We start from the raw sequence: 17,012 nt of genomic DNA, 5'->3' as shown, positions 1-17,012 counted from the left end.
ACATGGCTTTGATAACATTACTCATTAGTGATGGTCAATAATTACTCAACATGCAATCTCGTGAACTTTAGTGCAGTGTCACAGAGTATGGGTATGAAATAAGCAACAAGGCCAGCCTATTACTTCATATGTTTTACCTCAACATCTGGAATCTAAACAGTGCAATGAAGATTCAAGGTCAAACGTGTTTACTACTAAGAAATCATAATCCAGTATATTTGCAGGAGTGCACTAGTCAGACCTTGACAATGTAGATTTTGTCAGAATGGGGCACCAGAATGTGAAAAGACAACCTAATCCTGGGCTATGTAGCAGCTGTCACTTACTAGCCATTTTGTCAGTTGGAGGATCTAGACATAACGGGGAAGGAGAAAATAAGAGTATAACATTAGTTGAGAACAAGACTATTAAAAACAGCACTGGAGATAGACTTTTTCAGCCATTGAGTTTGGTATTTCACTTGGGGTGTTTATGGGATGCAAACTATAGGACTAGCTTGGGCATCATAGTCTTATTACCCCCCATGGTGTGGGGGGTAAATAGAAAAGATGGGAATCATGGCTTCAATGAATGCAAAGTAGTGCATCTAGGTTGACAAGTGATAGTCACTTGTGTTGGAGAAAGACAACCCTAAAGATTCTTTTCAAATGTATTCTCTTCCAGCTTTATTGAATCAGTAAGCTGCACTAGGATTTGAACTCTAGTCCTCACCTAGGACCAGACCCATGCCAATGACATACATTAGGCCCAATATTTAGACTGATGTTGGACTCAGGATTTAAACTTCAACTAGATGCAACTTCCCAGATGCTAAGAATTTTTAGAATAGCCAAAAGGTTTGTGCAGTGACAATCCTCAAATTTTAGGGCAATAGATTTTTCCCCCCAGCCACATACACTTCAAGAGATTTGAGAAACAAATGTAGAAGCCCCACTGAGGCACAGTCTATCAAAGGTGATCCTTTAGCCCCATACTGTCAATTAGAACATATGGAGGTGGTTGGGGGGGGGGGGGGAAGCGTATATTGGTACTTCAAGATTGCCCGAGCTTCAGAATCAGAAATCATAAATGCTTAAAATTGGCCACACGTTAGTCAAAGGAAAGATACTGTATTTCATGATCCTTAAGGTGGGGGTGATCATACACAGATCTGATAATTGTGTCTGAAGTGTTTTGGATGCTCACAGGAATAATTTCATTAGTTCAATGTAGTGTTTTAAACAGACAAGAAAACAACAATTTAATATTTAACCTTTAATGCATAAGTGTAGTCAACATGATTTTTAAACAAGGGCCAATAGATTGCACTCATAATTCATGCATAAATAGTAATGTGATGCAGCACAAGGACAGTGTGGGGATATCAATAATTGAGAAAGTTAAACATTAAGATTCAGGAGTGTATGAAGGTAACCATTTTACTGGATTGCCCAATAACTCAAGAAATTGGCATTAAACCACACGAACAGTTGAAAGAAAAAAATCACTTAAACAGATCTTGTAATTTACAATGGTTTGGTCCAAACAGGAATGACTAACACATCCTTCTATTCTAATGGCCATCAATTTGTGGGATCCAACTAGATATAGCTAGTAAGGCAGCCCACACAAATAGTGTTATGTAACATCTGTCTAGCGGACTAATGGTGACTGCTTAAGTGATATCAGTACAGAACGCATACGAGATACATCCTTTGACTGCTTGTTGGTTTTGGGATTGAAATCACAAAGGCGTGCCACTCGCTCCCATTCTGTTCCAGGTGTATCTTCATTGCAATCCTGGACAAAGGCCTCTTCAGCAGCTCTGAAATGATAAGCCATAGATGAGGCAAGACTAACACAGCACATCAGAATATTTTCAAACAAAACTTTGATACATGCTCAATGTGGAAGCTTACTTACTTCTGGCAAATTTACAACTGAAGATTACAAATATTTTCCCCACCTTCTGAAGAAATGCATCCTTCCTTGGCATAGTTGCAGGCAGTAATGATGCCCTACAATACTTGCAGTTGCTATTCAGCAGGCAAGCTGGCAGGTTAATCAATTATTACAGCAGAGCCTAGCATTCCATCTCTTTTCCCCACCCCACCTTCAGATGCTTAATAGAAAATGTTCCAGCAAGGATTGGCCATAGCAATTGGGAGCACAAATTCTGGGCAATTCCAGTCCTTTAACTGGAAATGGGATAACTTGTATTCTCAACATTACTCCAGCAAGAGCAATTGCATTAGTAAGAGACTAGGGATTGAATCTAGAACCTTCATGTCTGTATGGCTAGACACTTAGTCACAAGCATTCTGTATAATACTGAAGATAAAAACTCAACAGTTTAAGGCTTCATATTGATTTTCCAGACTTTTTCAATAAAGCATCACTGCTGCTCTAAACTTGAAAGTTAACAACCTGGACAGAATTCAATCTCAGATTAAACTTAACTTCAAGATTTGTTCGCATGTATCCGAATTACCAATGCATAAAGCAAGCTTTCCATTCAATATCACTTCCTCCTAGACTACATTTTAAATTCACTACTGACTAAAAGGATGGATTGTTAAAGAAATGCATAATTTGATGGAAAACTGAAATGACAACATAACAAACAAGCTGTGCATTAAAATAATGTTTGTTCCGAGTAATTTGTTGCATGCAAGTGGAATGATTGAGCTATAGCTAATGCCATTTATGGCTGTGCAGCATTTATTAAATTCACATCACAGCTCAGCATTGAGATGTGATGTCTTAATTTAAAGTTTAGTCCAGAATCAACCACTAAACTACTGAACCAATTTTTCACAGTTCGGCAAAAGAACAGAAATATTCCATTTTCAGCTCCTTGTCACTTTCCTTTACACAAGGGGGGGCAAGACTTTGCAAGTCACAAGTACTCAAATTTGTGAAAAAAACTGCAATCACAATACATACCAATTTGGACAAGGACTATCAAAATTTCATTCAATTGGGATTGAAAATCTAAGATTAACATTTATAGTATCCATTTCTCTGGATTTACACTTGTCTTCAAACCAGAGTGTATGGAATTTAGTTTGTTACGTCAGAAATCAAAAGCCAAATATCCTTTGCGCTCATTACCAGGAGGGTGAAGATCAGCTTGGACAGATGTGTCTGAAAGCAGATTAAGAGGTTAGACACTTTCAGGATTACAGCATGAAGAATAGAACTGAAATGAAGGGATGGAGTTTGATCAGAATATCTGGAGACAAATGGGTCAAGTACATCTTGACTTACTGTAGTCATTGAACCATGAAGAAATTAAGAGATGAAATGCAGACAAGTCGTTGAGATCTAAAATAGAAAATATGGTACCTTCACTGCAAAAAAACTATAGGTAAAACAGCAGTATTGGAGCCAGTACTTCCAATTTGACCTAGTGACTTGGAGCCAAAACTTATTTGAACATTAGATGTCACATGGCTCATTGGATGCTCTTAGTTAATCATATAGCTATTAGCTCTGCTCAAAAATTCCTGTGTACAAGGCCAGTATCAAGCATCACCATTTCAGTTACTTCAATCTTGGCTTACTGTTAGCATTGTGTTGTAAAATAACTTCAGGTCTGCACGTTCTCAACTACTCTTTTGCTGAAGAGTAGTATGCTCAAAGGCCAATGCTATCCACTTTGGTGCACAAATTGACCCTGACTTTGTTTCTTCGACCTTCACCAAAGATGGGGAAATGCACAAATTCAGAAGCAATAGCCTTTGTTTGAAGACTACTGGCTTCAATTGGTGACCAAACAGTGGGCAATGATAGCTGGAAAGGAGGTATCAGACAATTATAAATAGTACAGCAGTGTTGAATTTTTAAACTGGCATTAGTTGCCCAATATTTCAACTACTAGTTATATTTTTTTCAACCCACTATTCTTTAGCTATTGCTCTCCTGAAGATGCTCAGTTTTTCCAGCATCTCATCTTGATTCTTAGAAGCTAACCTCGTTTCTGCTTTCATCCAACTATAATATGTTTCACAGCCCTACAGCCAAGTATAAAAAAATCTTGTCTTAATGTAACCTTAGGTTACATCCACATCTTGTTCTACAAGACTCAAAACACTAGAACTCATTTTGCTACTGTATTATTTCATTGTTAAACAACTCAGTATCCAAACATTAACTTTTATACATATTTATCAATTTCTTCTTTGCCTCAATCCTTCCTTTAGCAGACAGCCCAAAACTGCATGATATTCAAATGATGGTCTTTGACATGTTAAATGAAGGCTTGCTGTAAAACTAAGGAATTGCCACAACAAGGATATACTTTATTCAGTATTTAAATTCATGCATAGTCTTTAAATGGGTGTGTACTTGAATAGTACATTGAAAAAAGTTCAATGGATCGCTATGAAGTTTGAACATCGGAATTAGAAAAGACATTCAAGAGTCTTGCATTCAATCCCCAGTTCATACTAAGCTAGCTGACTTTAACCAGCTCAGATATTTTAATTAGCCTCCGTGCAGATGAGTAGCTAGGGACAGTGCTATGATCACTCATGGACTTCTGAAAGGTACTGTACATCTATTGATAAAATGAGATTTAACAGCATGTCAAATTAGCTCCATCTAATATCACCAGAGTAGCCATCACTTAAGGCAGTACAGTTAGTTAAAGACAATGGAACCATGCCTATAACAATGTAACTAGCCTCAAAATTAATCTACACCTTGTGGAACTAAAATTCCCATATTAAAAAACTCTGTTAAAAATCTGGTTCTACAAGCATTGGATGTGTCCACTGGACTGTTCAATAAAATGCAGACATAGTAAAAACACCTTCAAGTCTCAGAGTGCTTCCATTAAGATTTGAAAGAGCTATGGAATTCTAAATTAAATGCTATAGAACTAAGAAAAATAAGTAGCAAACATACACGTAGCCTATCACATCAGCGAAGGACTGTTTGTAGAAAGCTTCATCAGCGATCCTAGTGCACATGCATGTTAGTCCAGAAAGTGAACCCGCAGACCAACAGGAAAGGAGCACAGAAGTTGCAACAGGTGGGTAGAGAAAGATAAAGGAAAAAAGAGGAAGGACAGTGTTAATATTTTAATAAGAGTTTAGTATTTGCAGTAGCAAGTATTTCACCTTTGCCTGTAATAAAACTAGAATTGTTAAGTTGAAAGTCATCTTTTGGAAATCTACAGTTGAAAAGAGTATTAGAGCACTAAGCAAAGTGGATTTTACAATGACTACTAAATTTGCAATCCCCATTTTCACTAAATCTGTTATCTCTGCATACAGTTCCAGAAACAAACAGCTATACATTGTTATTTGTCAAAACATTAAGCCTCTAAGCATGCTTTATAAAAGTCAAATCATCCCAAATAATTGTCCAAATTGTATTGCAGATTTCCCCCAAATGTTACAATATTGCTCTCGCTCAAAAGAGATCTTTTGCAAATTAGAGAATCATAATGGTGTATCCAATTATCCAACTCCACTTATTGTATGCTCAATTTCCTTTTGAGATGGCGACATTGAATCTGCTTCACCCAACTTTTCAGGCAGTGGAACCTAGATTAAAGCTTAAATTTCTTCACTGGTCCTGAATTTTGTTGGTTTTCAAATCTGCTCCCTCTGGGTTACCAACTTTATGCAAAAAGGTTCCCCCCAACCCCTCCACAATTGGAAGTCCATTTCCCCGGCAGTAGTCCAATGTCCTCTGCACCCGAGGTTTTGACAACTGTGTGTTGGACAACACTTTGGCCAAGGCCCACCACCAAGTCGAAAAGGATTGTGTTCCTTGCTTGCTTTTGAACTCTGCCATAAAGCAAAGGACTTTATTAAAAAAGGCAATTTGTCTTGTCACCTTCAGAGATCTGTGCCTGGATGTAAATACCCATAAATGGAGAAATGAAGTCCTTCAAATGGTTAGTATTAATTGGCTTAATATCTACATTCTGCAAGGTGCACGGTCTTGGAGATCCAATTCTGAAAAGTGCATGGTTTTAGAGATCTAATTGCCAAATGGCAGTGTTTGATTATTCTTCTGTAACCAATGCTCAATACTTGCATTGCTTATTAAAAATCTGCTTTACAGGTATTATCATTGGTTTAGAATTTAATCAACATCTCATACAAAGTTCTGCAATAACCACCAGAGATTTTAGAACCTGTATAAATGTGTAGCTGTTCCTCAGCAACTCTTGCCTATATTTTTGGGATCTGCTTCCCCAGAGCAGGTGTTTGGCAACTGCAAGGTGCACTGGAGAAATACATGTTGCAAGTTAAAAAAAGAAAAGAGTTTTATTTCAGTTGACAAAATGCAAATATCCAGACTGGTGTTCATTTCTCTTTCTCCCCACCTCCCCCCACCCAAAACACAAGATTTAATCATACTCCAAGCATGCTGTAGACATAGTATAGGCAAATGAACCCCTTCATAAGAGATCTTATAAAAAAAGCGTACTCTTAACTGTACATAGTGAAGATGTGACATCCAGCTGTAGTATAACAAATGTGAGAATTTGTGAATTGTACTTAAATGGCAATACTAAATTCAGACTACACTGGATTCAATTTTTGAATGTTCAGGTTATTGCTTAATTCACCAACTTTGAAACTCCAATTGTGTCATCACTTGTACTTGGCAAGAATGAAATCATTTCATTCTGCAGACAGACATTAAGTTTGGTCATCAATGCAGAATGGTTAGGACCTAAATGTATACGGTGCCATTTATGGTTCATAACTGACTTGAAATCAGCAGGTTGTCAGTTTTTGGCAAGACTTTACAATATATTTAACTAGGTGAGAACCAATTCTCATTTACAATAATGATTTGTTTGTAAAAAATGCAAAGATTAATTTTTTAGCCATACCTGTTATTCTTTTTTATTTTCTCCAACTGATCATTCTGTCGAACATACCATTCTTCTAGTTCCTTTCTTGCCTTCTCTTTCCATTCTATTTCTGCTTTCCGAGAAGCAGCATCTAAGGACAGGAAAAACAATGCTACAGTTGTGGAGCAGCAAGTGAAAAACTTGTTTAGATGAATAATCTTTTCAGTCATTCAGATGAGAAAAGCTTCCACACATGGCATAAACTAGTTAAATTCCAGGTCAACACCTTTTCTTGGACAGAACAGGCCAATGTCCAAAACAAAGAGCAAAATTCATTCACATTCCCCAATTTCAGTTTTTGAAGGTTTCCCTCAGAATATGCTTTCTTCAAGAGAAAAAAGTTGGACATCTTGGTTTTGAGAATAAAAGATTGCCACAGATTGTTAATTCAGTGACCAAATAATTGTCATGTATAATTGAATAAAATTGCTGCAAATTGAAAAATATACAGGGACTAAGTTAATCACAAGCTGCAATACACAGGGATATTCTTCAGTGTAGGCAATCTTTTACCACACTAGTAGCATTTACATTTCAAACTTCTTTCTCTTGAGTTAAAGGTGCTCATCTACAATAATAGAATTTAGTTCCTAATTTTTAGGCCAAATAGTAGCAGGAAAAAAAAATGTGGATAAGCTTTGATTAGAAACAAGACAGTTTAATGCAATGTTAAACAAAAATGTTCCTCTTACCAAGATCTTCTAGGCGAGTTATCTGCTCCTCTCTCCATTTTCGAATGCTCTCTGGTTCCTGGCTCAAGCGATCTGCTCGAGCTATTGCTGCATAACTATCATTTGAACAATTTGATTCCTGTATCAACAGATGATTACACAAGTACAACTCAATTTGTGTTCATGGACCTTGCAATTAACTGCTGCTTAAATCTACAAGAATATGGACAACTCTCAAGTCTTTCATGTTATGCTAAAATATGCATATTATAGTACCCAGAACATTCTGATGGGTCCAATCAGCGTTTTTATTCTCTTCATTTTGAAGATGGTTTATCCCTTGAACACTAGTCCACCATATGTTGCAGTCACTTAAGCTTTGTGACATCAGCCACTTGCATAGTGATTTATGACATCAATGCCTAAGTGATTTCAAACTATGACATTCACATCCTGCTGTCAATCACCAAGCCTTTTTATTCTGGTGATTGCCTGCTGGAAGGGCATTGTAAATTCCACCAGCATCTGGCACATTGCACATAATTTCACACCAGAGTAACTCATGTTCACTTGGAAACAATTCTAATCAAATTGGAAATAAGATGTTTAATGACAAAATCTGAAGATTTGGAGTATATGCACTTCAAAATTTGTGCACTAGAGAATTTACAGCATTTGATCTATTGTGTCTATACTGGCTAAGGAAGAGCTATCCATGTTAATCACACTTTCCAGCTATTCATTCATAGCTCTCTAGGATTTAAACACTCACTTTCAAATAGTCAAATTCCAAACCACCCTCACCCTGTGGGTAAAAAACTTCAAACTTCGCCAGCGCTTTATGGAAAACCTAGAACTGAAATTCTAACATTTCATTCTGAATCACTGTCAACTTCTTGATCGAAACCCAAAATTAACAGCAACTATCAAAGCCAATATATTGTTACAAGGACAATATTTGCAAATGGGTAAAGATTTTTTTAAAAACCAAGTGAATATTTTAACTAATATACATATAAACTAATATACTATATAAAGTTTTACAACTAAAATCAGTGCATCACAATTTTACTTAAATCTGCTAAACAATTAATTTCAGCATCTCTAGTAATTCACTCACTGCAAATCAAATTTGATGTTTGATATATTAAACAAAATCAGAGAAACTACAGAAGGTGTTTTAATTACTGGATTTTTAAAAAACTATTTCCACACCAACCTGGTATACTTCTCCATTAACAGCAGTTAGTTCCTCTTCAAAATCACCTGAAATGAAAAAAATTGACTATGAAGATGCAACAATGCTTAATGACAAACAGAGGGAAAACATTGTCAAGTTGAAAAGCAATAGCACTAAAAATCTAGGCTACAGACAGCTCTTGCCAAATGTACCATTTCTGAAGCAACGTCTCAGTTCATCTGATTTCAAGGCTGCAATGTAAAATTTCATTAATGGTTTATATCACAACTATTCAGAATAGGGCACGTAAACTTCAAAAATCATGGAGAAATGAAATCCATACTTGACAATTGCCATGGTTCAACGCTAAAGGAGTATGGAATTGCTTCCTGAAGTCCCATGGTGTGACTCAGATACGGAGAGAAAGATTAAAGTTCAACTGAAATCCACTGCACAGCTTGCTTGCAGAATGAACATGTTCGGATACATTTTGCAGTGAGCAGCAAGCCATTACTCTTAACCTTAAGGTTAAACTTATGGGATTTTACACGAACTACAATATCCAAAAAGAGTAGCAGCTTCTACAAAGTATCCAGGACCAGCAAAAGCAGCAGCGTACAGCAAGGGTCCAAACTAGCAAATGTCAATTAAAGTAGTGAATTCAAAGTTGAGTCAGGTCTAAAAAACAGATGTACTGATATCTAACAAAATTAATAAAAGGATTCCACAAGTTAAATTTCAGTGCTAGAGACTAGCAGTAATTAAGCTAAACTGCATCATTAAAGGGTACCAACAATCATCCATGGCTGCTGGTAGCACTCATCCAAGTAGATTCAAGTCTCATCAGAACTTCAGCTAAAAAAAACCCTCCAAGATCAACACTCGAGTGCAGCATTGAGTGCGTCACTGCTGGAGGTGCTGTAATGAGACAATAAAAGTGAAACCCCATCAGCCCTCAGGTGGATGTATAAAAACTCACTAGTATTTTGAAGAGTGAGGATTATCCCCAGTGATCAAATCAATATTTGCTCTGCAATCAATACCATAAAGGAGATTTGGTCATTATCCCATTGCTGTTTGTGTACAAGTGGACTGCTACATTTCCTACAATATAGTGACTGCACTTCAGAATCACAGAATCCCTATAGCACAGAAGGCAGCTATTCAGCCCATCTAATCTGCACCAACTCCTACCCAGGCTTATGCCATAACCCCACATATTTACCCCATACGTCTTGGGACACAAAGGGACAATTTAGCATGGCCAAACCACCTAACCCACACATCTTTGCACCGTGGGAAGAAACCAGAGCACCCGAGGATGCCCACAGACATGGGGAGAATGTGCAAACTCCAGAGTCACCCAAGGCCAGAATTGACCAGTGTCCCCAGTACTGAGGGGCAGCAGTGCTAACCACTGCCAGCATGCTGCCCATTGGCTGCAAGGTATTTTGGTGTCTGGTGGTCACCAAATAAATCCAAGTCTTTCTTGAAACAAGTTCATTTGTGGAATTAGTTCCTAAGGCAACACAGTAACTTCAAAGCAATGTATTTGAGTGGGGAAGCCAGCACGATATATTCTTTATACAGCTTCAAATAGGGCATCACAGCAATTGTGATGTCCACATTTAGCTGCACATGGGTGCCAAAATTTGCTGCTCATGCCACAAAAATTATTAGGTTCAATGTTACTTCTACTCAGGAAGTAATGGTAAGGTGTTGGGGAGAGTTACAGAACAAAGATCTAGGGGTACATGTTCATAGCTCCTTGAAAGTGGAGTCACAGGTGGACAGAGTGGTGAAGGCAGCATTCGGCATGCTGGTTTCATCAGCCAGAACATTGAAGTCAGGAGTTGGGACATCTTGAAGTTGTACAAGACATTGTTAAGGCCACACTTGGAATCTTGTGTGCAATTCTGGTCACCCCATTATAGAAAGGATATTATTAAACTAGAAAGAGCGCAGAAAAGGTTTACTAGGATGCAACCAGGACTTGGTTTGAGTTATAAGGAGAGGCTGGAATTTTTCCCCTTGAGCATAGGAGGCTGAGAGGTGATCTTATAGAGGTCTAAAATAATGACACAGATCAGCTAGATAGGAGAGTCTAAAACTAGAGGGCATAGGTTTAAGGTGAGGGGAGAGATGCAAAGAAAAGTGTCCAGAGAGGCAATTTTGTCTTAGAGGGTGGTGAGTGTCTAGAACAAGCTGCCAGAAGTAGCAGAAAGGTACAATTTTGTCTTTTAAAAAGCATTTAGATAGTTACATGGATAAGATGGGTATAGAGGGATATGGGCCAAATGCAGGCAATTGGGATTAGCTTAGGGGTTTAAAAGAAAAAGGACAAGTTGGGCCAAAGGGCCTGTTTCCAAGCTGTAAACCAGACTACAGCAAAATCTGTCCCAATAGCTCTGTCAATGACAGAGTGCTGCGAATGCTGATTGCACTGGATTATTCAACTTTGGAAACAAATTGAATCATTCAGCGTCCTAAAAACTTATTGCTTAATAGGGTAGTAGTACACAAGACATGCAAATTTTGTTTTCATTAACTGACATTTCAGGGCAATATGTAATGCTCAAGTGCAAAGCAAAAATAGATACTCAATAGCTGTAGAGGTCATGTGCTCAGAATACAATTTGATCTGCCTAATGAAGGTATTCTAATATGTAGCCAACACCAACAAGATGCTTAAATTATTTAAGATAGCTGCCTTTCATTCTGCAAGGTCAAATGGACCAAAATATTCTCAGGTTTGAGGTAGCATATCAAATTGGATTCTGATAACGTTTGGGATGGCTGCAATCTCATGCTAATTTCTGCAGCAATCTTGCCAATAGCATACAGCAGAATAATTTCAAAACAAGTGAAACAGAAACACTTGCGGCAGAAAAGGAAATAATTGAGCCCATTGTATCAGCTGAAGAAATGCATCCTGCCCAATCCCACTTTCTATCTCGGAATGTAGACCAGTCCCTGTAGGTTATAGCATTTAACATCCAAGTAATTTTTCTTTTTTTAAAAAAGACATTTAAAGTCTCTGCCTCCACCACCCTTTCAGGCAGAATTCTTAGGACACCCCTCTACCACCCTCAGGATGAAAAAGATTCTCAACCTTTCTAGCAAGAATATTAAATCTACATTCCCATTTATCAATATCCAAGGGAAATGGGTCTTTAATACTTTAGGTCTCAATTTCACATTACCCATTTAGCCTTCTGGTCCAAAGAAAATAACCTTTCAAATCTATCCTCATAGCTAAAGTTATATACTCCTGGCATCATCCCCAAATCTCAACTGCACCCTCTTTAGTGTAATCACATCCTTCCTATAATGCAGTGAACAAAACTGTATCCAGTACAAGCTGCTTCAACTAGTGTTTTAGGGTTCCAGCATAACCTCTGCTTGTATACTTTGCCTGAGCAATAAAGTGGAGTATCCATATGCCTTCTTAACCACTTTATCAACCCATCCTGCTATATTCATGATTTGTGAACATGCACCCATCTCAAAGCCTACCATTTGTGCATTCCTCGTCTTGTCTACCCTCCAAACGTCATGTCAGTGCCCACATTGGCACCAAACACTATACTCCCAAGAGTCCATAAAAGCACATCAGGGCAAATATTGAATATTACCAGATTAACAATTTCATGATGTGCTCTCATGCAGAGTTTGAGTCATGGATTATTCAACCAAATCATCCAGAATATAGGCAGCACCTAAAAATTCTCCAACAGAAATTGGTTCAATTTGCACAGGTATCTGAACAGCAATAGATGTGGGAACCACTAACATAGCGCATCTTCCCCCTTCTCTTTATTCTTTAAAGGAATAAAAATACATGCCACAATAGCTGAGTAGCATGATGAGCCATAACCAAAACAAGCTATTTTTCATCTGCACTACATTAACTAATTTCAGCCAAGAAGCAGAACTAGAGCAGGCTACATCACTGACAGGGAGGGGGTGAAATCTTGGATGTTAAATCTGTGCCAATGTCAGATGAGAATAGGCTGTATTAGTTATACTTTAATCATATAGCTACTGGTATTCATACAATACACTAATAAGAGATAGGTCACTGCTTTCAGGAATAAACTAGGGCAAGGACAAAAAACTCAGTCACATGATTTTATATTGAAGGGTACGGAGAAAACATTTAGTGCAGCTCAATTGTTAAGCAATGATGGCTGCTTTCATTATTGATCAGATTGCCTACCTACAGGAATGTTGTCAATGACAGATTATTCATCCTCAAGGCCTTGAAGGCTGGAAACTGCAGTAATGAAATACTGAACCGATGAGGAAATGTAGCAATGGAGGCAGGAAAAAAAAGCAGTTAACGTATAGATTAATCAGAATTCATTTCTTTCATGCATTTTATAAAACTTAAAACAATTCCAATACCCAAATTAGCTAACCTTCACATCTTGCCCACAAATTCTAATCTTTTTAAAATTGGAGACAATGCCCTATGTTGTTACAGACTGGTAGTCAAGTTCAGGTGAAACAGTGTTAAAGGGTGGAAGATAATTAAAGCAACATGCACTTTTCATCTTACATCATTCTCACTGTTAAATGCAGATGCAACCTTTACTATATAATACTAGTGAATCTTTTTCCTCCCATGCATCCTCTTCCTCCCCACCCCGCCCCCGCAACCCACCCCAAAGTTTAATCATTAAATAAACAGACCAGAGTTTAACTGCTTGGTCAATGAACTTTGACTATTGGGATGTAACCATTTCAGACAAGCTGAACTACACATTATGTTTTGCACATGTAATTGAAGGAAATCTTAACTTTATAGGCACTCAAACCTCAACGTACAAAATTGAAAATCAGTTATTCAAGTCTGCTGCCTGATACACCTTGTATCGTTTCAAGAAGTGCAGCACAGGGTCTCTATCCTGCTTAACTGAAAATTCTCACCACAGCAAATCAGGTGCCACAGGCCCATTTTTCATGTTCCATAACTAGATGTAGCCCACATCATTTAGTGCCAAGTTGCCCTTCAACAAAAGTTTCTGGAGGGGGTGGGGGAAGAAGATCCACTGTTGATCAATGATTAAGAATAGATCTAAATAGCCGAGTAAATAAAATCATCAAGACCTCAAGAACACATTTGAACCAGATCATACTCAGCCATTCAATAAAATCATGGGTGAACTTCTGCACCAACTTGACATTTCCAAACCCTGGTCCCATTAGTGTCCAAGTTTGCCTATCAGTTTATGGACATCAGCTTTTAATACACTGAATAATGGTCTTGAGTTTTAATGCTGACTGACCTGATCTAAAAAGGAACATTAAAACTTACCGTAAGCATATCAAGATGAGAGAAATAAAGATAGAATTTCAGTTCTCTAATGTAAGCAAGGTTGTGGAGGGATCACAAACAAGTCAAATCAGATTACTTAACTTCATGTGTGGTTCAGTAGGATAGAGATTAGCTGCCATCATAGACCTTCACCCAAGGGCAAAGCTTTAAAAAATTGAATTGAGCAAGTGCAGTATGTAATTTGACAAGTCATCAACTACATAGAAAGATGCATACTAAAAGGCTCTGTTCAAAATATTTCCAACTGGCAAATCCAACCTAAACAAGAGTTTTGTTAAACATGCAAATACAATCCAGAATGGTAGACAAGTTGTCTTATAAACAAATCATTCATGAAATAAATATCAGTTTTCAAAAGTTACAAATACATTTACTTACAAGAGTGCTATTGCTATATTACTGTTAAATCTGCTGCAAAGGTACTAGTTATTTGATTCAATATTAGCATTAACCCATCAACAGATTGAAATTGCTATCCTTCACGAATTAGCCATTTTCTTAACTAGGATTCATGGTCTGTATGTCCAATACATCTTGAATCTAAACTAGAAACCCCAAATTGCAGTTACTTTTTAAACAAAAGTTCAAGTAGCATAATTCCATCGCCACTTGTTTGCCCATCCGACCATTTAGTAATACTCATGGAACTTTGACATTTATTGCACCTATCTTAGTGTAGGCAGAAAATTTAAAGCCAAACGATCTTCAGTCTGAGTTTTCAATCGCAAAAGCAATTGGGGGAGTAATTCTGTAGAATCACTTAACACCAAACGATGGTCGAAAATTTAAGTCAGTCATAAGGAAAAGCTATTTAGCTTTATTCAACTAGGTAAACGGCTGGACACGGCACTGCGCCTATTAAGGTGCAGTTGCAGCAAGCGCTAAAGGTCACAAATCTACTGTCACCGGCAAGAGGATACTGAAAGGGGGAACATTAGTGCATTTCCATTTAACTCGTGGTAGAATAAATAAACAGCCCCCAAGCGGAAGGAAAGTGCTTCGCTCACAGTTTAACAGCTAAGCGAATTTGCTCTCGGGACGCTTATAGATCTGACGTTACGCGGGAAACATTAGAAAACTGCGAAGGCTGATAAGTTACTTTGCCATCGACTCACTGACAGACGCACAATTAAAAGGCAATCTCTCAGAGCAGAGTCAAAGCGGAAAGTGAAACAGCGTGAACAGGAACACAGCCACAAACTCCTTCACAGGCAGCTAGCTGCCGGGATGACACTGCGATATTTGTGCGGCTTGCGGAAGACTTTGCGGCGGGCTCAGAGACCGGGGAGTCGGCAGGTTCCCTCCGTCCCTGGGGGGGGGGGGGGGGGAAGCTTCCAGCCGCAGAGGCCTCAATGATACCCGATTCCCAGATAAGGAAAGAGCCAAAGCAGCGGGAAAGGCCGGAAAAAGCTGCAGAAATAATGCGGCAGGCGCCTGGGCCAGGTCCGCAGACGGCAAACACCCAAGGCCCCGGCGCTTCCCTCCTCCCTCGCCTCACCTCCAGCGTCATGTGAGTGCGGCTGTAAGGCCGGCGGCACCTCTCCCCCGTCCAAGATACTGAAGCCTTCATCGTTCTCGATGCCAGCGATCTCACTCTCCTGCTGCGCCAGGAAAGCGGCGGCTGGGTCTTCCTCGGCACTGCCCGTAGTACCGTTGTCCGAGGAGAAGAAGCCAAAATCTTCCGCCATCTTCAGACCGGGTTCCAGCTTGAACAAAACCGGAACTCAGCTGAGGGCCGAAACCGGAAACGCAGTTAGATGCCTGACGTCACCTTTATTCAACGGGTTGGAGGCCACGTGACCGCATCAGCGTCTGCGCACAGCCGGCCCTTCATCTGCGCATGCGCACAACGTGCCCCTAATCGGCGCGTGCGCACAGCCCCCCCCCCGTGCGTCGGCGCATGCGCACAGCCCGCCACCTCATCAGCGCATCCATGCAGCCTCCCCCCTCCCCCCCCGGATCAGCGCCTGCGTACTGCCTGGCCGCATCAGCCCCCTGGAATCCAGGCCCCTCCCAACCTTCTTAAAGGGGCACCGCTCACAAACCAAACCGTTCAAGACCTCAAAGCGTATCCATGGATATTACGTATTCCTTCTTAAGGGAACAAACCTGTCTTAAAGTTGTCTACTCACTGGAGTTTTGTTTTGTAAGTAATTAATAAAGTGCCCCAAACTTATCATCATATTGCTGTTCATTTACATTCAAAAGCCCAGCTTAGGAAAATAAATTCTCACAAGAGTTGTCACAGTGTATCAGGAGGCCACTCAGCCTGTTGTGTTTGCACCAGCTCTCCCAATGAGCAATTCACCGAGTGCCATTCCCACGCTTTCCTCCTGTAACCGTGCACATTGATATAATCTAATTTCCTTCTGAATGCCTCCATTGAATCTGTTTCCACCACAGTCTCATGCAGTGCATTCCAGATCTTAACAACTCGTTTTGTGAGAAAGTTTCTCGTCACCTCACCATTGCGTCTTTTGCCAATTATCTTAAATCTGTGCCCTCTCATTTTCCATCCTTCCAGCAGTTTATCTCTACCTACTCTGTCCAAACCCCTCATAATTTTGAATGCCTCTATCAAATCTCCTCTCAATCTTCTCCAAAGAAAACAGTTTCAAATTTTCCAATCTATCTATCTAACTGAAGTTTCTTATCCCTGGAACCATTCTGATTAATCTTTTTTCATTCTAATGCCTTCACAGTTTTCCTCACAATGTGGCACCTAGAATTGGACTCAACCAATGCTTGAGACGGAACCAATGTTTCATACAATGTTGTAAGAGTTTTAACAACACCAGGTTAAAGTCCAACAAGTTTATTTGGTAACAAATGCCATTAGCTTTCGGAGCGCTGCTCCTTCATCAGATGGAGCAGATATCCACTCCATCTGACGAAGGAGCAGTGCTCCGAAAGCTAATGGCATTTGCTACCAAATACACCTGTTGGACATTAACCTGG

The 17,012-nt window shown here is 39.2% G+C and overlaps 1 protein-coding gene across 6 annotated transcripts; it reads right to left on the bottom strand.

The window, feature by feature from the left end:
* Positions 1-1,239: 1,239 nt before the first annotated feature.
* LOC144505154 (clathrin light chain A-like) lies at positions 1,240-15,831 on the bottom strand. Of its 6 annotated transcripts, XM_078231065.1 has the most exons (7): positions 15,553-15,803; positions 8,753-8,799; positions 7,555-7,672; positions 6,842-6,953; positions 4,891-4,944; positions 3,250-3,306; positions 3,094-3,126 (listed from the first exon to the last, which is right to left on the bottom strand). In XM_078231065.1, the coding sequence occupies exons 1-6, from the start codon at positions 15,740-15,742 to the stop codon at positions 3,255-3,257; spliced, it is 573 nt and encodes a 190-aa protein (XP_078087191.1). In that variant the 5' UTR covers positions 15,743-15,803; the 3' UTR covers positions 3,094-3,126; positions 3,250-3,254. The 6 variants fall into 6 exon arrangements, with proteins under 6 accessions (XP_078087187.1, XP_078087189.1, XP_078087192.1 ...); XM_078231061.1 differs by lacking the exons at positions 3,094-3,126; positions 3,250-3,306 and adding an exon at positions 1,240-1,804; XM_078231066.1 differs by lacking the exon at positions 3,250-3,306 and having other exon boundaries at positions 3,093-3,126.
* Positions 15,832-17,012: the final 1,181 nt, after the last annotated feature.

Source organism: Mustelus asterias, chromosome 16, assembly GCF_964213995.1.
Source record: "Mustelus asterias chromosome 16, sMusAst1.hap1.1, whole genome shotgun sequence".
Taxonomy (NCBI): Eukaryota; Metazoa; Chordata; class Chondrichthyes; order Carcharhiniformes; family Triakidae; genus Mustelus; species Mustelus asterias.
The sequence above is the reverse complement of the archived record's forward strand: the minus strand, read 5'-3'. Positions and strand labels throughout refer to the sequence as shown.